The 24,262-nt window shown below is 39.6% G+C and overlaps 2 protein-coding genes across 2 annotated transcripts; one reads left to right on the top strand and one right to left on the bottom strand.

The window, feature by feature from the left end:
• Positions 1-243: 243 nt before the first annotated feature.
• kgd4 (alpha-ketoglutarate dehydrogenase subunit 4) lies at positions 244-9,286 on the top strand. Its single transcript, XM_061928728.1, has 4 exons — positions 244-367; positions 3,791-3,854; positions 5,017-5,213; positions 8,875-9,286. The coding sequence occupies exons 1-4, from the start codon at positions 314-316 to the stop codon at positions 8,890-8,892; spliced, it is 333 nt and encodes a 110-aa protein (XP_061784712.1). The 5' UTR covers positions 244-313; the 3' UTR covers positions 8,893-9,286.
• A 43-nt stretch (positions 9,287-9,329) lies between these two features.
• On the bottom strand, positions 9,330-23,172 carry pdxp (pyridoxal (pyridoxine, vitamin B6) phosphatase). The gene is made up of 2 exons (XM_061928725.1): positions 22,403-23,172; positions 9,330-10,250 (listed from the first exon to the last, which is right to left on the bottom strand). Exons 1-2 carry the CDS (start codon positions 22,998-23,000, stop codon positions 9,907-9,909), a joined length of 942 nt encoding a protein of 313 aa, XP_061784709.1. The 5' UTR covers positions 23,001-23,172; the 3' UTR covers positions 9,330-9,906.
• Positions 23,173-24,262: the final 1,090 nt, after the last annotated feature.

Raw genomic sequence — 24,262 nt, 5'->3', positions numbered from 1 at the left:
TAATTGAACGTATACGTGGTTGGTTTCCTAGCGGATTTAAGTTGAGCTATAACAAGACGTCGAGCGTTTGACTCGACAAGGCTCTATCAGGTAGCGTAAAAAGCTTAGGGTGACATTCGGTAAATATTCGCTCATTTTAAACAGCACCTACATTCTATTAAAACGTGACGTGACGTTTTTATCCTTCCCTGGCTAATGTCATACATCTTCTGTGGGGACGTCAACCTGACCACAGTCGCGTGTCCGCGGCGCCATCTTGTGGCGTCTTTGTAGCTTGCGCTTTAAACCCGGAAGTGAAAGTGCTGAGGTCATCATGGGAGGCAAAGTCAGCTCCAAAATGGCAGCTCCCGCCGCTAGAGTTATCCAGGTAACGTCTTCTCTCGACAACAAACTTAACCAACACCTATGTATGTCGTTGTATTACTGTCGTAATTCGTGGGAAATGTCGCTTTTCTGTTTACGTAATGGTGGATTTAGACGCGGTGCGGCCTCCAACAGTCATGTCCTTGTTGACGTCCTTGTTTCCACGCCAATAATGTCTAGTTTGACACATTATACTGACATTTTAATCATTCACCTCGTATACTGTACTTTATATTATATTCTAGTGCCTTCTTCGTGCTATTGACTACGTGCTCAGTCAGGACGTTATTCGCAGGGGTCGGCAACCCAAAATTTTGAAAGAGCCAAATTGGACCAAAAATACAAAGAATAAATCTGTTTAGAGCCACAAAAAATTAAAAGTCTTCTATAAGTGTTATAATGAAGGCAACACATGATGTAAGTGTCTATATTAGCTATACTATCCTACTATCAAAGGCTGACGCAAAACTTTGTTGACAGAAATTGTGTATTTAAATTTTTATTCTACACATTTTTGCAAGATTGGAAATTAATAGTAAAATGGAGGCTTCTCACAGGATGAGATAACTTCTGGAAATTACTGGCTCAGAATGGCCAAAGGTGGAGATGTGTGTGTCCAAGTTAAAGGAAACGGCAGGCTGTCTTCTTCTAATGGATTTATAACAATCTTTTCAAGCTGGGTAACGTTTGCTGTCGTCTGGAACAACCCGGCACACAAACATCTATCAGAAATGCAACCAATATAGATAATGTGTCATGAGACGTGCAAATATAAATTAAATACACAGTAGACATTGTGGTGGAAGGTCCGAATCTTAAACAGCAACAAAAGTGAATTTAGTACAAAAGTTTTATTTACTCATACTCAAATGGTACAGGATTGAATTGCCAATGCAGACAGACAACGTCCTCCGGAGACGTTGCATGAATCGAGAATCATGCGAATCATACATAGACTTGGTCTACTCTGCCATTTATCTGTTTTTCTCATGTGTCAAGGTCCCGTTGTTTTGGACCTGTTTGTTCTGCAACCTCCTTGAATCCTTTAGCCATAACAAACAATCAAAACATTTTGTAGAATGGTCAGACCGACCATATATCCAAGTCTCACCCACATATGCTCCTTCAATGGCACAGAATAGAAAAAAAAAGAAACGAGCAGACATTCTTAATGCTTTTCGACCTCGTTCTCTTTTCGGACTTCGACAGACACAAAATAGGCCAAATGGTCAGAAATTCCACTACAACATAAGTAAAGGAAATTAAATGAGCTCAAATATATACCTACAAATGAGTCATCATGATGCAATATGTACATACAGCTAGCATAAATAGCATGTTAGCATCAATTAGCTTGCAGTCATGCACTGACCAAATATGCTTGATTAGCACTCCATCAAATCAATATCAACAAAGCTCACCTTTGTGGCTTCACGCACAGCATAAAATGAGGCAAAGAAGTAGTGGCAAAAAACACATCTTTCTGTGGCAGCGTTGGAGAAAGTTGTACATGTAAACCTACTGCGGTGAGTTCAAGGACTGCTGAAATTAGTAGGACAAAACAGTGCTTGCCAAATACTCTCTTCAGTGAAGTATGTTTAATATAAACGGTGGGATTTATAACCATTAAGAAGGTTTGGGTCCTGTTTGTCCTCCGACAGAAACCATAATGAAACCAAAAAAAAAATTTTTTTCATCTTTTTCCATTTTCACACATCTTTGAAAAAGCTCCAGGGAGCCACTAGGGCGGCGCTAGGGAGCCGTATGCAGCTCGAGAGCCGCGGGTTGCTGACCCCCGATGTCAAATACTAAAACTATTCACGTAATTCATCAAATAATGTACTAAAACAAGTGCGGAGTACGGGGCGTTGATTATCATGAATGTTTTATACAAATGGCTTCTATTATAATAATTTTAAATGCCGTCCATTTTCTGCCGCTTGTCCCTTTCGGGGTCGCCGGGGGTGGCTGGAGCCTATCTCAGCTGCATTCGGGCGGAAGGCGGGGTACACCCTAGACAAGTCGCCACCTCATCGCAGTAATTTCAAATGAATTGTTAAAATGTAAATAACTGCTACACATCGCAATGTATGGTTATTTTAGGGCTGCAACTAACAACTAATTTGATAATCTATTATTCTGTCCATTATTACTTCGATTAATCGATTAATAATCAGATAAAAGAGACAAACTACATTTCTATCCTCTTCAGTATTTTATTGAAAAAAAACCAGCATACTGGCACCATACTTATTTTGATTATTGTTTCTGAGCTGTTTGAAAATGTTGCAGTTTATAAATAAAGGTTTATTTAAAAAAAAAAAATAGCCTCTGCGCATGCGCATAGCATAGATCCAACGAATCAATGACTAAATTAATCGCCAACTATTTTTATAATTGATTTTAATCAATTTAATCGATTAGTTGTTGCAGCTCTAGGTTATTTATCACTATGTTGGTTATTTGAGGTGAATTGTGTGTTGTAGATCAGTGGTCCCCAACCACTGGTCCGGGGACCGGTACCGGTCTGTGACTCATTTGCTACCGGGCCGCACAGAAACAATAAGCTTGTTAATGTAATGTACCAATGATAGTCACCATCATCGGCGGTCACTCGAACGAGTATGACGATCCTCCTGGTAAGGGTGTATCCCTTTATGGAGGATGCCTGTGCGTGACTTGGTTTAACGTGTGGAGACTGGTGCACAGATCCTTGACAGAATCGGGTCAGGGTCCAGTAGCATGGAGTCCAAGACGGCTGGGGACCCTTTTCTGCTGCAGCCTTCTTCCACCATCGCAGCCGTTGTGGTAGTTCTTAAATCTACCGTCTTCCGCCTGCTCCGCTGTTGAGGTCTTCACCGTATCCCTGGCTCGGGTGCAGTCAGGTAGTAGGCCTTTGCCAAGGGCCACCTGGGGTAACAGTAGTAAAGGGGTTAACCTCACACACACACACACAAACACACACACACACTAGGTGTGGTGAAATGTGTCCTCTGCATTTGACCCATCCCCTTGTTCACCCACTGGGAGGTGAGGGGAGCAGTGAGCAGCAGCCGTGGTCATGCATTTTTGGTGATTTAACCCCCAATTCCAACCCTTGATGCTGAGTGCCAAGCAGGGAGGTAATGGGTCCCATTTTTATAGTCTTTGGTATGACTACCGATCTCAGGGTGGACACTCTAACCACTAGGCCACTGAGTAGGTTAATAGATGTATATTACAACTCCTTTTGTTATAGTACATGGGACCATGCACATTAATGGACATATAAAATGTTAATGTGCCAGATTGTAGCCAAAGGCTAATTTCCATCTTCAGGGGTCATCGTACATAGCAGGTTGTCTATACGTGTATTGTGATTGACTAATACAAAATGGATAATTGTAAGGATGACAACATACCGGTAACTGCGTTCTTGTTTTCTCAGGCAGTGCGGCCTCATGCACCTATGATCAAGTTTCCTAAGAGACAAGGTGTTCCCAAACCAAACGGTGAGTTGGATGCAATGTTCCCTCTCATTTTTAATGTTTGTGAGCAAACTCACAAACTCCCTGAGCATTCAGTGGAGCACATGTGAGCAACATCAGACGTGCACACTGGCCACACCTGCCCCAAACCTGACATAACAATTTAAATGTTTTATTAAAATAATTTTCTGATATAAGTGATTTTTCCCTCTTACAATGACAATAACAAACAACATGTTTTTCATGACCTATGTGCTAGTATTGTATGTCTGGCTGCTGGTTCGCCTTTAAAAGAAATGTTACCCCTTTCAGACATTACATTTAGTTCCTGTAACTTTCTGTCTGTAAAATACATCTTTTTATTAGCATTTATGAAATCTAGTGACAATATTTCATGAATAATATCCTTGGATTAACATTCTTAATAAATGGCAGTAAAATAAGCACACATCTGATTGAGGAGTCAGAGTGTTACAACCTGGCATTTACACAATGTGTGGCGTTGGGGTTGTCCGACTTTTTGTGTGGCCATAAACGCAACACTGGCTAAGTGCCATGAGTGCGTGTGTTGGTGCAGGTGAGACAGAGCGAGCGGCTTCTGTTAAAACAACGGATGACAAAGTTGGTTTAAAAGCCTGGTTTGTATGGCAGAAAATTACCAGTTTTTATAGATACAAGTTTTTTTTACTCATGTTTTTGGTGTGGTTACAAACAGTTTTGCTCAATAAAGTGATTGATGGAATTCCTGTCCGTAAAGTGTCTGGACAGACGATAATTGAACTGTGTTGACAAAGATTGTTTTATTCATTGGGGCCACTCTTGTTGTCACTTGTCACTCACAGAGTTGCATTGCAAAATAATACAGAATAAATTGTAATGTGTTTATTTTGTTTAAAGTTCAGATGGGATTTTTGATTTTCTGCGCGGCATAAATTTGCTGTGCGCAGAGGACGCGTGAGCAGTGCGCAATTGCGCAGGCGCACACCTTAGAGGGAACGTTGGTTGGATTTGTCATTTTCTTTATTGTTTGAGGTTAATCTCATTGTTGAGAGAGCTGTCGTCATTTTTTACTTACAAGTCTTGTAATACTTGTGATAATGTGCAGGGATACCTTTTTGTAAAGTATATGCGGTAATTGAAGTTCAGCTTTAATTAACTGTCCTCGTTCGTTTTCTGTCTACTCTAGAAGTATTAATAACACCAGCGGTCAACTTCCAACCACACAACACTCCCAGTTTGCCGCCAGCGCCGCCTCAAATAACCAGAAGTCACGTACCTTTGACCCCCATCCCTGGCACCCCTGACACCTTGGCCTCCATACAACTATTCCCTGCAAGATACCGCCGTAGACCCGTGGCGATAGAAGAGATGGACTACATTCAGGTACACAATGCATACACAAGTACAAAACCCAAAACCAGTTACCTTATTTTTTGGAGTATAAGTCGCTCCGGCCGAAAATGCATAATAAAGAAGGAAAAAAACATATATAAGTCGCACTGGAGTATAAGTCGCATTTTTGGGGGAAATGTATTTGATAAAACCCAACACCAAGAATAGACATTTGAAAGGCAATTTAAAATAAATAAAGAATAGTGATTAATAGGGATGTCCCAATCCAGGTTTTTGCACTTCCGATCCGATACCGATATTTTTGCACTTCCGATCCAATACCGATACTGACCGATACTGGCCTATCCGAGCATGTATTAAAGTTTAAAGTTATTTAGCCTACTTAGTTGTCAGAATCATGTTGAAAAGGGTTTTAGTACTCTTGATAACAACTATACAGCTGAATTAAGGGAGTTTGAATAATACACAATGGTTGGTAACAAGAAACTGACCTGTTTATTCAAGGATAAACACAAAATAGACAAAATTATACATGACAAACAGAAATGGCATCATTGAAACTAGGGCTGGGCGATATGGCCTTTTTTTAATATTGCGATATTTTAAGGCCATATTGCGATACACGATATATATTTCGATATTTTGCCTTAGCCTTGAATGAACACTTGATGCATATAATCACAGCAGTATGATGATTCTATGTGTTTTGATTGATTGAGACTTTTATTAGTAGGTTGCACAGTGAAGTACATATTCCGTACAATTGACCACTCCAATAAGTTTTTCAACTTGTTTAAGTCGGGGTCCACTTAAATTGATTCATGATACAGATATATACTATCATCATAATACAGTCATCACACAAGATAATCACATTGAATTATTTACATTATTTATAATCCGGGGTGTGGAGGGGGGCGCCGGATGTACGTGTCAAAAAGACAGCCAAAAGAGTTTGATATGAGAATAAATCTAAAGTTAAAATATAGGGTAGAAATGCACCCATTTGCAGGAAATGTAGTCTTGATTTTCAAAATTTTCTTTCAAGGCTTGCATGTCTACATTAAAACATTCTTCTTCATACTGCATTAATATATGCTACTTTTAAACTTTCATGCAGAGAAGGAAATCACAACTAAATAGATCACAAATTTTTTCAGACGGTGTTGATCTGGAAATTTTTGCCTGAGCATTTTGATGGTGTGGGGCACCGAACGGAGATAAGCGTCTCGACAGACATTACAATATTTGAACAATGATGACGAAAACTGTTTTCTCTGTCGTGTCCGTGTGTCGAAAATTGTTCTGCGCTTATTTTTTTATTTGATTTTGTGCGAGACATAGATTTGCCGTGCGCAGAGGACGTTTGAGCAGGCGCGCACCTTAGCGGCTGCGCTAGCATCACAGCTAACGTTAGCCATGCTGCTACCTCTCTGCTCGGGCAGGACGTATACGTATGTGACGTATGACGTGACAGTATGTGACGTGTGTAAGGAGGTGCGCTCGCTGTCTGTGAGAGGGAGACACAGGAAAGAGTGAGAAGAGCCTGTCGTGTAATGCCAGCAGCTAAAAGCAACTGCGTGAGATTCCACAGACCTGTGGATGTGTTGAAGGTGTGCTGGAAAATGCGGGACGGAAATTAGGGAGCAGCAGAAAAGTGGAATGTATTATTTAAATCGGTGCGTTGGAAAACACGGACCGGTGTTTTTTTTTTTAAAACTGGATCTGGATTGGCATTTTCCCATGCCTTGCCGATACGCATTTTTTGGCAAATATCGGCGGCCGATCCGATCCAGATATCGGATCGGGACATCCCTAGTGAATAACAGGCTGAATAAGTGTACGTTATATGAGGCATAAATAACCAACTAAGAACGTGCCTGGTATGTTAACGTAACATATTATGGGAAGAATCATTCAAATAACTATAACATATAGAACATGCTATACGTTTACCAAACAATCTGTCACTCCTAATCGCTAAATCCCATGAAATCTTATACGTCTAGTCCAGGGGTCGGCAACCCGCGGCTCTACACCCGCATGCGGCTCTTTAGCGCCGCCCTAGTGGCTCTCTGGAGCTTTTTAAAAAATGTATGAAAAATGGAAAAAGATGAGGGGAAAAAAATATATTTTTTGTTTTAATATGGTTTCTGTAGGAGGACAAACATGACACAAACCTCCCTAATTGTTATAAAGCACACTGTCAGCTTCACTGATATGAGTATTTGGCGAACGCCGTTTTGTCCTACTAATTTTGGCGGTCCTTGAACTTACCTTAGTTTGTTTACATGTATAACTTTCTCCGACTTTCTAGGATGTGTTTTATGCCACTTCTTTTTCTGTCTCATTTTGTCCACCAAACTTTTAAGGTTGTGCATGAATGCACAAAAGGTGAGTTTTGTTGATGTTATTGACTTGTGTGGAGTGCTAATCGGGCATATTTGGTCACTGCATGACTGCAAGCTAATCGATGCTAACATGCTAGCTATATGTACATATTGCATCATTATGCCTCATTTGTAGCTATATTTGAGGTCATTTAGTTTCCTTTAAGTCATCTTAATTCAATGTATATCTCATGACACACTATCTGAATGTAATATGGCTTTTGATTTTTTGTAGCTCCAGACAATTTTGTTTTTGTATTTTTGGTCCAATATGGCTCTTTCAACATTTTGGGTTGCCGACCCCTGGTCTAGTCTCTTACGTGAATGAGCTAAATAATATTATTTGATATTTTACGGTAATGTGTTAATAATTTCACACATAAGTCGCTCCTGAGTATAAGTCGCACCCCCGGCCAAACTATGAAAAAAACTGCGACTTATAGTCCGAAAAATACGGTAAGTTAAATAAAGTAATAAAAACAGAATGCAATGATTTGCAAATCCTTTTCAACTTATATTCAATTGAATAGACCACAAAGACAAGATACTTAACCTTCGAACTGGAAAACTATTTTTTGCAAATGTTAGCTCATTTCAAATTTGATGCCTGCAACATGTTTAAAAAAAGATGGCACAAGTGGCAAAAAAGACTGAGAAAGTTGAGGGATGCTCATCAAACGCTAATTGGGAACAGTTGGGTGCCACGATTGGGTATAAAAGCAGCTTCCATGAAATACTCAGTCATTCACAAGCAAGGACGGGGTGAGGGTCACCATTTTGTGAATAAATGCATGAGAAAATTGCCACCTGAACAGCTTCAAAAATTGGTCTCCTCAGTTACCAAACATTTACTGAGTGTTGTTAAAAGGAAAGGCCACGTAACACCATCCATCCATTTTCTACCGGTTGTCCCATTCGGGGTCGCGAGGGTGTTGGAGCCTATCCCAGCTGCATTTGGGCGGAAGGCGGGGTACACCCTGGACAAGTCACCATCTCATCGCAGGCCATGTAACACAGTGGTAAAAATGCCCCTGTGCCAATTTCTTTGCAATGTGTTGCTGCCATTAAATTCTAAGTTAATGATTATTTGCAACAAAAAAAAATTAAGCTTCTCAGTTCGAACATCAAATATCTTGTCTTTGCAGTCTATTCAATTGAATATAAGTTGAAAAGGATTTGCAAATCATTGTATTCTGTTTTTATTTACGATTTACACAACTGCCAACTTCACTGGTTTTGGGTTTTGTAGTACATTTTATATATCAGTTGCTTTTTTAAAAAAAAAGGTTTTCTTGTTTCAGCGTGGTGGACCAGAGTGATGACACATTTAATTGACTGCAACCAAAGCACACATTTATGGAGATTGACATCCTTCAAGATGCACAAAGTAGAATAACATATTACACAAATCCTTTTATATATATATATATATATACCGGTATGTTAATTTTTCAGATATTGATCTTCAATGTTTTACAGGACATTTCTATTTAATTCTGTGGATGTTCTCATAAAGTTGACATCTTGACAAGCTGTCTTCCCCAAACTCCTGCTTTAGCTTCTTTTCTGTTGCAAAATGAGTCTTACCTGCAATACTTACAAAACATAGGCCTTTCTCCTAATGTTGCCTGGGATGATGAACATCCCTCAGCACTCAGGCAACATGTTTGTTCAATGCTAGATGCAAGTCGTCATTAAAGCAATATACTCTAACATTGTGGTGTTCTCATGTGTGATATGTACACAAAACAAACAGCGTTATTAGCACAGACTGCAGTTATTTATTGTTACCAACATGCTCGCTATGCTAACACTGATGTTCACTACAGCGTGATTAAGATCATTCATCATCAAATGTGACAGGCTTTCTAACAAAACTGCAAGTTGCACATCATAAATATGAATACAGTATTTCCTCTGCTTTAATAGACTGATGCAAATAATTGCTGTGTGGTCCGTTGAAGTAAGATGTCAGAGTTAAAACACTGTGGACCACTATGAGAAAATAACATTTTCATTATTGGCACATGTAGCGCAGATGTGAGACAGATTGTCGAATGGGTATTATTGTAATATATACAGTCACAGTATATAATGTGCGATAAGGATTGGTCTGTTCATATCTGCCTTGTAGCTTAGGTCATGCTTTTACAAAACACCTCATCCAGAGCCAGGACCAAACACACAAAGCTCATGAACAAGAAAGTGCAGTTAAAAAAACTAATTAACATTAAATCACAAATGAGCACAACACGTAAAATTCTGAGTATGCTTGGAATTATTGGTAAGTTAGTTTGTGACTTTGTACTGCACTTGCAATCTAATAGAAGCGATCAATTGCTTTCCTCCAGTTCTTCAAAAGCAGGCAAGAAGTCAGCAATGGTGTCCACCACGTAGTCTGGTACCAGGCTGTGATTGGATGACACCTCACTATTTCTGTACTGGTGGGCATCCTCCATCTGAGACACCCCGGTGAGGGTCAGCATGGTGTCCAGGCCGCAGTTGGAACCAAACAGCATGTCCGTCTCCAGGCGGTCGCCCACCATTAGGCACTGGGCCGGGTCCATCCCCCGGAACTGGCTGGAGATGCACTCGAACATGAAGCGACTGGGCTTGCCGATCACGGTGGCCTTGCGGCCAGAGGCCACCTCCAGGGCTGCAATGAGGGAGCCGGAACCTGGCGGATGAGGATGAGGGGTGGCAGGAGAAACACCATTATTGATTGAAGCTGAAAATGTCCACCAAATGTTGGATCTTGGGAGTGTGTTGTTGAACTGCAAAAATGAACATGCCTCATTTTTGCGAGGAGCCAACATTTAATTGGTAGGTTTCATTAAATGTTGTAGAACAACATTAAAGCGCTGTACTAACTGCCTTTATAAGGATAACTAGTAATGCATAGTTGAATCCCACTTGGCAGTGACAAATATATAGCACAAGATGTATGCTGAAACAATCGTGTTCCAATGATAAGGGGACACAAGTATAAGAGACCCAGTGGAATATCAAAACCGTTGAAGAGCACTTGATAGAAAAAGAAAAGTCACTAATTTTACTCAAGTATTTTCATTAAATTAAAATACTGAATGTGCAGCATTATACTATCATAAATGAATCAAGAAATATGGAGTATAATAACTTTGTTCCGTTACATTTAATTATCACTTTTCATGTCTAATCGTTTTACTTCTTTCATTTGAGGTCAAACAAAAAACATAACATTTAAAATAAATAATGAACGAAATGGAGCAGAAAGAATAAAAAAATAAAAATAAATATAAACATGAAACAACTTACTCCAAGCCATATTTTCTTCACAATTTTTTTATTTTATTACAATAAGAGACTATAGATTTGTTTATTTGTTCAATAAAAAAAACCCTTTGATTAAAGTTAAAGTCCAAATGATAGTCACGCACACACTAGGTGTGGTGAAATTATCCTCTGGATTTGACCCATCCCCTTGTTCCATCCCCTGGGAGGTGAGGGGAGCAGTGAGCAGCAGCAGTGGCCACGCTCTGGAATCATTTTGGTGATTTAACCCCCAATGCCAACCCTTGATGCTGAGTGCCAAGCAGGGAGGTAATTTGTCCCATTTTTATAGTCTTTGGTATGACTCGGCCGGGGTTTGAACTCACGACCTACCAGTCTCATGGCGGACACTAACCACAAGGCCACTGAGCAGGTCTATATAATTATTATTATTATTAAAATACTAATTTCCTTTATCCCTGTTGTAAATCTCCATTTAGTAAAGATCGCAGTTCCTTTCAGATTATAATTACTTTCTCTTTTAACAAATCTGTTTTGAATGTTTGGTAGAACTGTTGCATGTGCTTTGTACATGATCTTACAGCTCTTTTCTGCAGACGGAAAATTGGATTTAATATGTTTTACAGCCACTACCCCAAACTTCAATACAATATGTTAAATATGGAACAATCAGTGAATTACACTAAACATACCATACTTTTTGATGTAGAAATTCATTCACTTTTATAAAATAGAAATAGTTTGAGATACTTTAGCCTTCGTATCATTAACATGTTCTGGTATGAATTGTCAATGATTATACACAAATATTAAATTGATTGTTTCAGTTACACTCTATTTTTATTGAATGCGGGATGTGTAAAATTTTTTTTTTCTCCTATCAATAACACAAAAGCTACAAGATACATATTTGTTTCCAAATAGCTCGGCATAAACTGACGTACATTAAATTGGTTTTAGCATATTTACTGTACAATAAATACCATTATTTGGATCAGTGATACCACTGGGGGAGTCACCCAGCTAATATAAAAGGAAGGGAAAGTTTTCACAAGGAAAGCTTAAGTCTTGCATAACGGTCAATCAATTTCAGGGTTGTGTGAGTGATTTATTGTTACCTTATTATGGTGCAACCACCTGACAATCAGGCTAATCATTAGACCGTGGCATTTTATAAATCTGTTTGATTTCCTATTATGCAGCTAATTTTTATTTGACAGTTATTGAAATATCTTGTGTGACATCATTCACTTTATATGTTTTAAACTATTGTAGTTGCGTTCTGTACAAAAAGTGCACTTTAATTTAGTGTTTTGATATGTCATCTTAGTGACATCATGCACAAAAGTGCACTAATAGCTTGTTTTAAAATGTCTCTGACAATCTTGCACTTTCTGTTTTGGAATTTACATGAATGTTTGTGCCACTGCTTAAACTGCTTTAATAAATACACTTTTGGTCAATTGACTTAGTTGTGATTTCCCTCTCTGCATGAAAGTTTAAAAGTAGCATATATTAATACAGTATGAAGAAGAATGTTTTAATGTAGACACATAGAATCATCATACTGCTGTGATTATATGCATCAAGTGTTCATTCAAGGCTAAAGCAAAATATCGAGATATATATCGTGTATCGTGACATGGCCTAAAAATATTGAGATATTAATAAAAGACCATATCGCCCAGCCCTAATTTGAGCATTAGGTCTGTGTTTATTTACAGTACCGTATTTTTCGGAGTATAAGTTGCACCGGCTGAAAATGCATAATAAAGAAGGAAAAAAAACATAAGTCGCACTGGAGTATAAGTCGCATTTTTGGGGGAAATTTATTTGATAAAACCCAACACCAAGAATAGACATTTGAAAGGCAATTTAAAATAAATAAAGAATAGTGAACAACAGGCTGAATAAGTGTACGTTATATGAGGCATAAATAACCAACTGAGAACGTGCCTGGTATGTTAACGTGACATATGGTAAGAGTCATTCAAATAACTATAACATATAGAACATGCTATACGTTTACCAAACAATCTGTCACTCCTAATCGCTAAATCCCATGAAATCTTATACGTCTAGTCTCTTACGTGAATGAGCTAAATAATTCATCCATCCATCCATTTTCTACCGCTTATTCCCTTTGGGGTCGCTGGAGCCTATCTCAGCTACAATCGGGCGGAGCTAAATAATATTATTTGATATTTTACGGTAATGTGTTAATAATTTCACACATAAGTCGCTCCTGAGTATAAGTCGCACCCCCGGCCAAACTATGAAAAAAAACTGCGACTTATAGTCCGAAAAATACGGTAAGTGTATTCATTATTCATACAAGTAGCCCTTAATTTTCCACACTAAGTCTTTTTTTCCCCAACATTACTGTGACAATATCGTACCGTAAGATTTTAATATCGTTACATGATCGCTAGTATTTAGTAAAAAAAAAAGGCCCTCTCTAGTCTTTTTTTGGACATCACTTTTCCACAATTATCTCAAAGCGCTTGATAGTGAGAAACTCGTACACTGAAGTATGGCGGTGGTAAGCTACATTCATACCAGTGTGGGCGGCACCGGGAGCAAGGTTGGTGAAGTGTCTTGCTCAAGGACACAATGGCAGGGACTTGAATGGCATAAGCTGGAATCGAAATGGGAACCCTTAAGTTTCTGTACGGCCGCTCTACCCTAGGGTTGGGACGATGAAACTATAAATATATATTGTGATAGACACTGACGGAGATAGATATCTACATATATCCATATTTAAGAGTTATTTCTTTCTAAAGTCATGTTTGAAATAACTAGTGTTTTCTCTTTGTGATCTTTCTATTTTTTCTCCATCTCATGACCGATGGTACACTCTGAATTTCCTTGGGCTTGGAATGTGGGAAGTGGAAGTACTCCTTTTTCTCACCTTATCCTGTCTCTTCTCAGAGTAGAACAATTGACTTGTGTATTTCTGGAGGGTGTGGGCTATTGGCATATGGAAGAACACAGCACTTCCGTAAGGTTTTCAGATCAACTTGGCTACGCAATTGAATGTGTTGTTCTAGGCTGGTCTCTCCAAAGCTTTGGAAATAAATTACAAAATACCTATTCTGTTCTGGTGATCATTTAAACTCAGTTTATGTGTCATCAAAAGAACTTGGGATTGACCAGTAACTTAAATTCCCTTGGAGGAACATCTGGTCCAAACGCAACAACACATAACCGATATCAATAATAAATGCATTCAATAAAATGTTTGATATATGTTTTTTTTTTTTTTTTGGTCGAAATAAAGCGGAAATAATGATTTGGTTGGTTGCATTAACAAAGGTCAGTGAGCAATGGGCTCACATAGGGGCGGCATCACTCGGTTGGTAGAGTGGCCGTGCCAGCAACTCGCTTCTGCCATCGTGTCCTTGGGCAAGACACTTTACCCACCTGCTCCCAGTGCCGCCCACACTGGTTTAAACTAGAGATGTTCGATAATATCGGGCTGCCGATATTATCAAACCGATAAATGTTTTAAAATGTAATATCGAAAATTATCAGTATCGGTTTCAAAAAGTAAAATTTATGACATTTTAAAACGTGAGTGGTACACGGACGTAGGGAGAAGTACAAAGCGCCAATAAACCTTGAAGGCACTGCCTTTGCGTGCCGGCCCAATCACACACAAGTGAATGCAAGCCATACAGGTCACACCGAGGGTGGCCGTATAAACAACTTTAACACTGTTACAAATATGCGCCACACTGTGAACCCACACCAAACAAGAATGACAAACACATTTCGAGAGAACATCCGCACCGTAACACAACATAAACACAACAGAACAAATACCCAGAACCCCTTGCAGCACTAACTTTTCCGTGACGCTACAATATACACCCCACGCTACCCCCTACCCAACCTCCTCATGCTCTCTCAGGGAGAGCATGTCCCAAATTCCAAGCTGCTGTTTTGAGGCATGTTAAAAAAAATAATGCACTTTGTGACTTCAATAATAAATATGGCAGTGCCATGTTGGCATTTTTTCCCCATAACTTGAGTTGATTTATTTTGGAAAACCTTGTTACATTGTTTAATGCATCCAGCGGGGCATCACAACAAAATTAGGCATCATAATGTGTTAATTCCACGACTGTATATATTGGTATCGGTTGATATCGGAATCGGTAATTAAGAGTCGGACAATATCGGATATCGGCAAAAAAGCCATTATCGGACATCTCTAGTTTAAATGTAACTTAGATAGTGGGTTTCACTATGTAAAGCGCTTTGAGTCACTAGAGAAAAGCGCTATATAAATATAATTCACTAAAAAATTCACTAATGGGAGGGACACGCTAAACAGCCTATCGCGTAACAGTATCAATTATCAAGTTTGGTAGCGCCATCTTGCTGTCCTGCTGTTGATTCTCTTCATGGAGTGAGATGAGAAAGTAAAAAGGAGTACTGCAAAATAGAAGAAAATGTCGATAAAACAGGAAGTCACCTCTATGGCAGTTTTTTGGATTTTTTCCAAACGGACCGTAGTCATTCGCCTTTCTCATCTTTTCAACCCTCATCCGTTCCCTAGTCAGATGTATGGCAACAACAGGTAGGAACTAAGGAAAATAAATAACAAAATATAACAAATGTGCTACTGTAAATAATAATTTGGTCTCCTACTAATTACTGCCTAACGTAAATGTATTTCCTACTTAACCTCTTAAGGCTCAAACTGTTTGTTTACATGCTTTTTTTATTTCTCTTTGCTATTTGGGCTTATTGGACCCTAAATAGAATAAAAAACTAAGAATCATCATTTTATATGATGTACTTAGTCCATAAGTAACAAACGTGTACTTCATGTTTAGTGACATGCTAATTCTTATTTTTACACTTTTTTTTTTCCAAATTCCATTGTATGTTATACTCTTCTGACACCACCAGATGGCAGTATAAGTGTCCACATAAGGGCCATAAGACCCCAATTCAGTAGTGCAGTGTTTTTCAAGCACTGTGCCGTGGCACACAGATATTGTTTGGTGTGCCGATGGAGATTATGTAATTTCACCTAATTGGGTTAAAAATATTTTTTGCAAACCAGTAATTATAATCCCTAAATGTGCCGTTGTTGAGTGTCTGTACTGTCTAGAGCTCGGCAGAGTAACCGTGTAATACTCTTCCATACCAGTAGGTGGCAGCAGGTAGCTAATTGCTTTGTAGATGTCGGGAACGACGACAATGGTTTGCAGGTAAAAAGGTGTCTAATGCTTAAACCAAAAATAAACAAAAGGCGAGTGCCGCTATGAAAAGGCAAAACTAAAACTGAACTGGCTGCAAAGTAAACAAAAACAGAATGCTGGATGACAGCAAAGACTTACAGCGTGTGAAGCAGACGGCGTCCACAAATGACATGACAATCAACACCAAAATAGGAGCGTAAAACATGAATTTCTGTATATTTATATAGCGCTTTTTCTCTAGTGACTCAAAGCGTTTTACATAGTGAAATCCAATAACTAAGTTACATTTAAACCAGTGTGGGTGGCACTGGGAGCAGGTGGGTAAAGTGTCTTGCCCAAGGACACAACGGCAGTGACTAGGATCGAACCTGGAACCCTCAAGTTGCTGACACGGCCACTCTACCAACCGAGCTATACCGCTTTGAGTCACTAGAGAGAAAAAAAAAGCTCTATATAAATATAATTCACTTCAAGACAAGAACTAAAACACTACACACAGGAAAACACCAAAAAACTCCAAATAATTCACAGTGTGATGTGACAGGTCGTGAGAGTACACCTACTTTGAGACAAGAGCTATATTGATGCATGCTTGGTTATGGTTGGAATTCATATCCAACAATTGCGAGAACAACTTTTTATTGTCAATATCGGCTGGTGGTGGTGTGCCTCGGGATTTTTTCAATGAAAAAAATGTGCCTCGGCTCAGGAAAGGTTGAAAAACACTGCAGTAGTGTACACAATTTTGGAAATAAGAGCTAAAAAGGTGCTGTCCACGCATGTGGCCACTAAGGCCTTTAGAGGTTGAATAAGAGAACAAAATATATGTTACACAGACCACATAATGCCCTGCCAGTAAATCTGCAAAAAAAAATATCTCAGGTTTCTTTTAGTTCATTGTTACACTTTGCACTATACTGTACACTTTCTTACATAATCCTTATTTTTGCACCCAAATTCAAAGAGGTTATTGTTAAGTATTTATTGTTATTTTGACTGTTTTCCATAGTTATGTTGACATTTCCTTTCCTTTCTGCCTTGATAGCTGGGGGATTCTAATCAGAGGATGTTACATTTGGAATAATAATATATACTTTTCTCCTGGATATGATTTCCATAGGCCATTAAGAATATCAATAATTATCGATCAATATTAAAAACGTATACTGTGGTAAAGCTTTAAGTTCTAGTGTCAACATGTTTTATGTGTTGGTGTAGAACTGCACTGCACCAGTTTAATTAGCTGGCGCAGGTTTAACTAATGAACTGTCGTGATGCTCCTGCAGTAAACTAGTGATAGTTCCATTCATCCATTTTTCTACTGCTTGTCCCTTTCGGGGTTGTGTGGCGGTGCTGGAGCCTATCCCAGTCTCCAAGTGTAATATTAGGGCAGGGGTGTCAAACGTACGACCCGAGGGCCGGATCAGGCCCGCGAACAGGTTTTATCCGGCCCGCGGGATGAGTTTGCTAAGTATAAAAATTAACCTGAAAATTTTGAATGAAAGAAACTGCTGTTCTGAATGTGTCCACTGGATGTCACAATAGCAATTCTTTGTATCTTTGTAGATTATGCTCCATATGAGTTTGAGTTTATTTGGAACATGCATGCATACAACATGATGCATCACAATTTCCAGTTTCTCTATTCAACATGTTCGAAAAGGAGTAGGAAGAAGCAGAGCTTATTTAATCCTACCCCTTTTTCCTGTACATAGCAATTGCTAAAACCTTTGTTCACTTCCTGTTCTCAATTTATTCACAATATACTCCATAAGTAATAAAAATAAAAATAAATACATAATTGGTGAAGTAAGTTATATTTCATATGGTGAGATGAGTAAGATTATCTTGAAAATGAATGGATGGATGAAATAAATTCAGAATGTTTATCATGGTTTTTCTTCTTTGTACTTTGTAAACACTTTAAGTTTGAAGAGTTTCTTGAAGTGGATCATATTAGTACGTTGTTTGATTTCTTTGCTTAATCCACTCTATAATTTAATGATATACTGAAAGTCTTAAGTCTTGTACGTGCGTACAAATGTTTTAAATGAAATTTTTCTCTAAGATTATATTTCTCCTCTTGTTGAGAAGAATTGTTGCATATTCTTGGGTAGCAGATTATAGTTTGCTTTGTGTATAATTTTAGCTGTTTGCAGATTCACTATGTCTTGGAATGTCAGTATTTACAATTCAATGAATAAAGGGTTTGTATGTTCTCTATATCCAACATTATGTATTATTCTAACTTATCTTTTTTGTAACACCGTTAATGAATGAAGTGTACTTTTGTAGTTATTTCCCCATATTTCTACACAATAACTCAGATGTTGTACAACATAAACCACATGATGTTAGTACATCAGTCAAGGAAAATGATCAAGCTACATACAGTGTAAATAACAAACTGTAATTTGATTATAATAAAAACATGTTTATCTTGATCTTTAATAACATCAACTGCTCAGCTTTTTGTCATTACATGATGCCTTTATCTCTATTTTTACATTTCGATAGAGAGAGTTTTTATTTTTTTTTATAAGTTATGTACATCATGTAGATCAGGGGTTCTCAACCTTTTTTCAGTGATGTACTCCCTGTGATTTTTTTTTTAATTCAAGTACCCCCTTATCAGAACAAAGCATTTTTGGTTGAAAAAAAGAGATAAAGAAGTAAAATACAGCACTATGTCATCAGTTTCTAATTTATTAAATTGTATAACAGTGCAAAATATTGCTCATTTGTAGTGGTCTTTCTTGAACTATTTGGGAAAAAAAGATAGGTTTTTATTTATATTTATGAAGGATTTTTTAATTATTGCTATTTTTAGAATATTTAAAAAAAATCTCAAGTACCCCTTGGCATACCTTCAAGTACCCCCAGGGGTACGCGTACCCCCATTTGAGAACCACTGATGTAGATGATGTATCGGGACAGATCCATTATGAGTTTGAGCAGAAATATGTTGTATAGGAATTAACTATACACAATAGCACATTAACAAAATGATGTCACTTGAATCATTTTTGAAGTGACATGAAAAAAAACAATTAATGTAAACAAAACCTTTACTTTTTGATATCAAAATAAAACACAAAGCAGTTTGGCCAATGAAGATGAAGTCTAATAAAAAAAGCTTTATTCTTCTCGGACGCCTCCCTAGTTTTTCAGTACAACAGTTTGGTCAACAACAAAAAAAACCCAGAGTGATCCCTCTCACATCGAATAAACAATCTTCACCGCCTGCGTTCAATTCGATGAGATGACAAAACATTACAGCTAGTATTGACGTTATTTGAACACTGATACAGTTTGCAGTTAAATAAAGGAGTGAACATCCCAGTAAACAAAGTAAAGACTTTATAGACACATCGCCTGCTACAGAACATCAAATATTTTTCTCCTTTGCTGTATACTTTTAGTGTGGGGACAAGTCCGTCTGTCTCCAATATTGTCCACACCTGTCTCCATCTAAACACAGCAGTGTGCTCTTAAACGCACAGCGGGAAGCGATAGAAAATTCCGTTAAACCAAGCGCTTGGCTCCGTTAACTCCGAGGGAAAATCTCTGCAGGAAAAAGTTAAAGTTAAAGTACCAATGATTGTCACACACACACTAGGTGTGGCGAGATTATTCTCTGCATTTGACCCATCACCCTTGATCACCCCCTGGGAGGTGCGGGGAGCAGTGGGCAGCAGCGGTGGCCGCGCCCGGGAATCATTTTGGTGATTTAACCCCCAATTCCAACCCTTGATGCTGAGTGCCAAGCAGGGAGGTAATGGGTCCCATTTTTATAGTCTTTGGTATGACTCGGCCGGGATTTGAACTCACAACCTACCGATCTCAGGGCGGACACTCTAACCACTAGGCCACTGAGTAGGTGTTGTTGGTCCACTATGATTGTCAAGCTAAACGACGCTAGTGCGCATGCGCCTGACTTTGTGTTGCCGAAAATGCATTAATAAATGGCGGTTTTTCCGTCATTAAAAAATTAAACAGTATTACTAACAGTCGGGAATTATCACAAATGATCATTATACCATTTATTGTTACATCCCTTGTCCATTAACAAGTAAAAAGTCAAGGGCGGTCACGGCATGTTCTTGCCGCAAATGTTGGTAAATTTTTGGGGCATTAAGGCAAATGACGAGGGCGGTCGCGGCAAATGCTGTGGTGCATAAATATCGCCAACACGGTCATAAACATGTGCCATATTGTGAAACCAAACAACAATGACAAACACATTTCGGGAGAATATTTGCACCGCAGCACAACATAAACACAACAGAGCAAATACCCAGAATTCCCTGCAGTACCAACTCTTCCGGGACGCAACACCTATTTTATTTGGTACAGGATGTAATTATAAGTGTGACCAGTAGATGGCAGACAAACATAAGAGATAAGTCTCAAGTAAACAACACCAACTTTTTAAATGTCCCATTGAAAATATAGAACATTACACACAGCGCTCAAAAATCTATCAAAATGTTTAAGTAGTAAGTGTTTTAGTGCCATTTCTAATATAAAGTAGTGTAAAGTTCTTACTTATATCTGTCAGTAAACTCGCCATGAAAGCGCTAAAACTTTATTCAGTTTACTTTATTCACCCAAGGAACTTTAGTTATTAGTAGAGATGTCCGATAATGTATTTTTTGCTGATATCCGATATTCCGATATTGTCCAACTCTTAATTACCGATTCCGATATCAACCGATACAGATATTTACAGTCGTGGAATTAACACATTATTATGCCTAATTTTGTTGTGATTCCCCGCTGGATGCATTAAACAATGTTACAAGGTTTTCCAAAATAAATCAACTCAAGTTATGGAAAAAAATGCCAACATGGCACTGCCATATTTATTATTGAAGTCACAAAGTGCATTACATACTAGGGGATAGCGGGGTGTGTATATTGTAGCATCCCGGAAGAGTTAGTGCTGCAAGGGGTTCCGGGTATTTGTTCAGTTGTGTTTATGCTGTGTTACCGTGCGGATGTTCTCCCGAAATGTGTTTGTCATTCTTGTTTGGTGTGGGTTCACAGTGTGGCGCATATTTGTAACAGTGTTACAGTTGTTTATACGGCCACCCTCAGTGTGACCTGTATGGCTGTTGACCAAGTATGCGTCGCATTCACTTGTGTGTGTGAAAAACCGTAGATATTATGTGATTGGGCCGGCACGCAAATACATTTTATTGCCGCTATGTACTTATCCCTACATTCGTGTACCACTCCGTACAGCGGCATTTTAAAAAGTCATAAATTGTACTTTTTGAAGCCGATACCGATAATTTCGGATATTACATTTTAAAGCATTTATCGGCTGATAATATCGGCAGTCCGATATTATCGGACATCTCGAGTTATTAGTTACGGTCGGACGGTTTTTCACGGGACACATTTCCGGTGTGGTTCTTTCCGGCCGGATAAGGGACCCCAAAAATGTACTGTGGGACCTTATTTTTATGACTTGATGGGGTCCCTGGGACCCCATTTCAAGATTCCTAGCGCCAACACTGCCCCAGTATTAGCGTAATTCATGAGTAATGTGGATATTTGACATGGAGCGACACGGGGTAGAAAATTTATGGATGTATATTGCAGACCTGGGCAAAATAAGGCCCGGGGGCCACATGCGGCCCGTTGAGCTTTTCAATCTGGCCCGCCGGACATTCCCAAATAATCTTTTTAGATCTTTAAGATGGAAAGTGGAGCTGCCATTATGATGTGCAGTGATGTTTTCTAATGACCGGAAGTCTTCAACTACACAAAGTATTTCAATGGTTGGAATCTGCGCTTTGGGATGATATACCAGTTACTATGGTAATCTAATTAGTTACTATGGGAATCTACGCCACAGCAGCTCAGAAGAGGCACCAAGCAGTGTGGGCGGGATGCGTTTCCACAGACACGGAAGGAGATTTTCACAACAAAGTTCTGAAGCTTAGTGATATATCAAATTGTCGGTGGGTTTATTTTGTACCCTTCGCGTTCATATTTCACTGTTTGTTGCATTTTTGTTGCGTTTCACTTGATTGTAAAATATGTCGATCGAAAGGGGGTGTGACGTTCATATTTGGTCAATATTCAGAGTTTTATCGTTCATAGAACAATTTAAAATTCCATTACGTTTTTTAAGGCGGTCTGTCATAGCATTTTTAGCATTGTGAGGTTTTGTATTTGTGTTCCTAAAAATAGATATACCGGCCTTCAGACACATTTTTTTCTGTAAATGTGGCCCCTGAGTCAAAATAATTGCCCAGGCCTGGTATATTGTAAAATTACAAATGACTAAATTAGGCCCCAGGCAATTACCGGAGCACCGCCATACCTGGGAGTATTCGCCCGCTCGACAGCGGGTGCCAAGGGTCGTTGTCGGTGGCCAGGAACAAGCATTCCGGGTCCTTTAGGTAACACGACGCCTTGGCCAGCTTGAGGAAAGTCAGTTGGTCGTCATGGCCCACCAGCACCGCTTTCACGTCCGGGGCCAGGGTACAGTTGTAAATGGTGGCGTCCGGCTCGTCCGCCTCCTCCACGCAGGGGACTCCCGCCTCCTGGAGCTCGGCGCGAAGCCCGTCGCAGCCGATGACGAAGACCCGGCCTCGGAGCTTGACCACGTCCCGCAGGTAGAGGGCCGAGCAGTAGGACGAGCTGAAGATCTGCTCCAGCGTGACGTCGGTGAAGCCCAGGCGGTAGAACTTGTGGACGTATTTGTCGCGCGGCCGGGTGGAATTGTTGGTGACGAACACGACGTGTTTTCCCCGCCTCATGAGCGACTGGACCACGGTGGTGGCGCCCGGGATGGCCTTCTCGCCGTGCCAGATGACCCCGTCGCAGTCGAAGAGGAAGAACTCCTTGGCCTCCAGAATATGTCTCAGCTGCGGACCGCGAATTTGCTGGCAGCCTTTGCGGCCAAAGGTGCCCGCCATCGCGGCGTTGTCCTCGGGCTCCTCCGTGATTCGGCTGTCAGTGTGTCGCCATGTCAGCGGCCTGGTCACAGCTGCGGGTTAGAGACGACATTACCCTGAAATCCTATATAGGCGGACATTGAAGCGCTTATAAATGCACACTAGCCACAGGAAGGAACGTTGCCGTGTAGCCGCGCCCACTTTGTCAAATACTGGCCAATCACAGCATCGCGTTTCTGTGACCAATCAGCATTGTCGTTTAACAGACAAGTTCTTTCAAAATAAGCGGCGGCTCTTCACAATAAGACAAGAGTAGTTTTCAAAATATGAAATATCCATCCATCCATCCATTTTTCTACCGCTTATTCCCTTTGGGGTCGCGGGGGGCGCTGGAGCCTATCTCAGCTACAATTAGGCGGAAGGCGGGGTACACCCTGGACAAGTCGCCACCTCATCGCAGGGCCAACACATAGACAGACAACATTCACACTCACATCCACACACTAGGGCCAATTTTAGTGTTGCCAATAAATAAAGTAATAATAAAAATATAATGTAATACAGCTATGTATCATTAGGAGGATATATGGCTGTATTAACAGTTTACTGTGCTTTAACAAATAAATCGATCAGAGGGCCACATTTTAAGACTTTACCATGGTTCCTATTGGAGATGTCCGATAATATCGGCAGGCCGATATTATCCGATAAATGCTTTAAAATGTAATATCGGAAATTATCGGTATCGTTTTTTTATTGTCGGTATCGTTTTGATTTTTTTATTAAATCAACATAAAAAACACAAGATACACTTCCAATTAGTGCACCAACCCAGGGGCGCCGAAAAGGGGGGGTAAAGGAGACGGATTCTAGGGGCCCATGATGGAGGGGGGTCCAGAGAGGCCCCTAATGATGATGAAATTATAATACAGAAAAAATAATGACACTGTGTTGGGGGCCCTGTAAAGATTCTTTTCATGGGGCCCAAAATCCCTAGCGGCGCCCCTGACCAACCCAAAAAACCTCCCTCCCCCATTTACACTCATTCGCACAAAAGGGTTGTTTCTTTCTGTTATTAATATTTCTGGTTCCTACATTATATATCAATATATATCAATACAGTCTGCAAGGGATACAGTCCGTAAGCAATCAATCAATCAATGTTTATTTATATAGCCCTAAATCACAAGTGTCTCAAAGGGCTGCACAAGCCACAACGACATCCTCGGTACAAAGCCCACATAAGGGCAAGGAAAAACTCACCCCAGTGGGACGTCGATGTG

Source organism: Nerophis lumbriciformis, linkage group LG33 (genome assembly GCF_033978685.3).
Source record: "Nerophis lumbriciformis linkage group LG33, RoL_Nlum_v2.1, whole genome shotgun sequence".
Classification (NCBI taxonomy): domain Eukaryota; kingdom Metazoa; phylum Chordata; class Actinopteri; order Syngnathiformes; family Syngnathidae; genus Nerophis; species Nerophis lumbriciformis.
This window is presented reverse-complemented; position numbering and strand designations above follow the sequence as displayed.

Bases quoted from the DNA above. Each gene is read 5' to 3' on its own strand.
- pdxp (XM_061928725.1), bottom strand. From the start codon at position 23,000: ATGGCGGGCACCTTTGGCCGCAAAGGCTGCCAGCAAATTCGCGGTCCG. The intron at 10,251-22,402 runs GTATGGCGGTGC...CTCATCCGCCAG, and splicing joins GAGCGGGCGAATACTCCCAG to GTTCCGGCTCCCTCATTGCA.
- kgd4 (XM_061928728.1), top strand. From the start codon at position 314: ATGGGAGGCAAAGTCAGCTCCAAAATGGCAGCTCCCGCCGCTAGAGTT. The intron at 368-3,790 runs GTAACGTCTTCT...TTGTTTTCTCAG, and splicing joins CCGCCGCTAGAGTTATCCAG to GCAGTGCGGCCTCATGCACC. The intron at 3,855-5,016 runs GTGAGTTGGATG...TGTCTACTCTAG, and splicing joins AGGTGTTCCCAAACCAAACG to AAGTATTAATAACACCAGCG.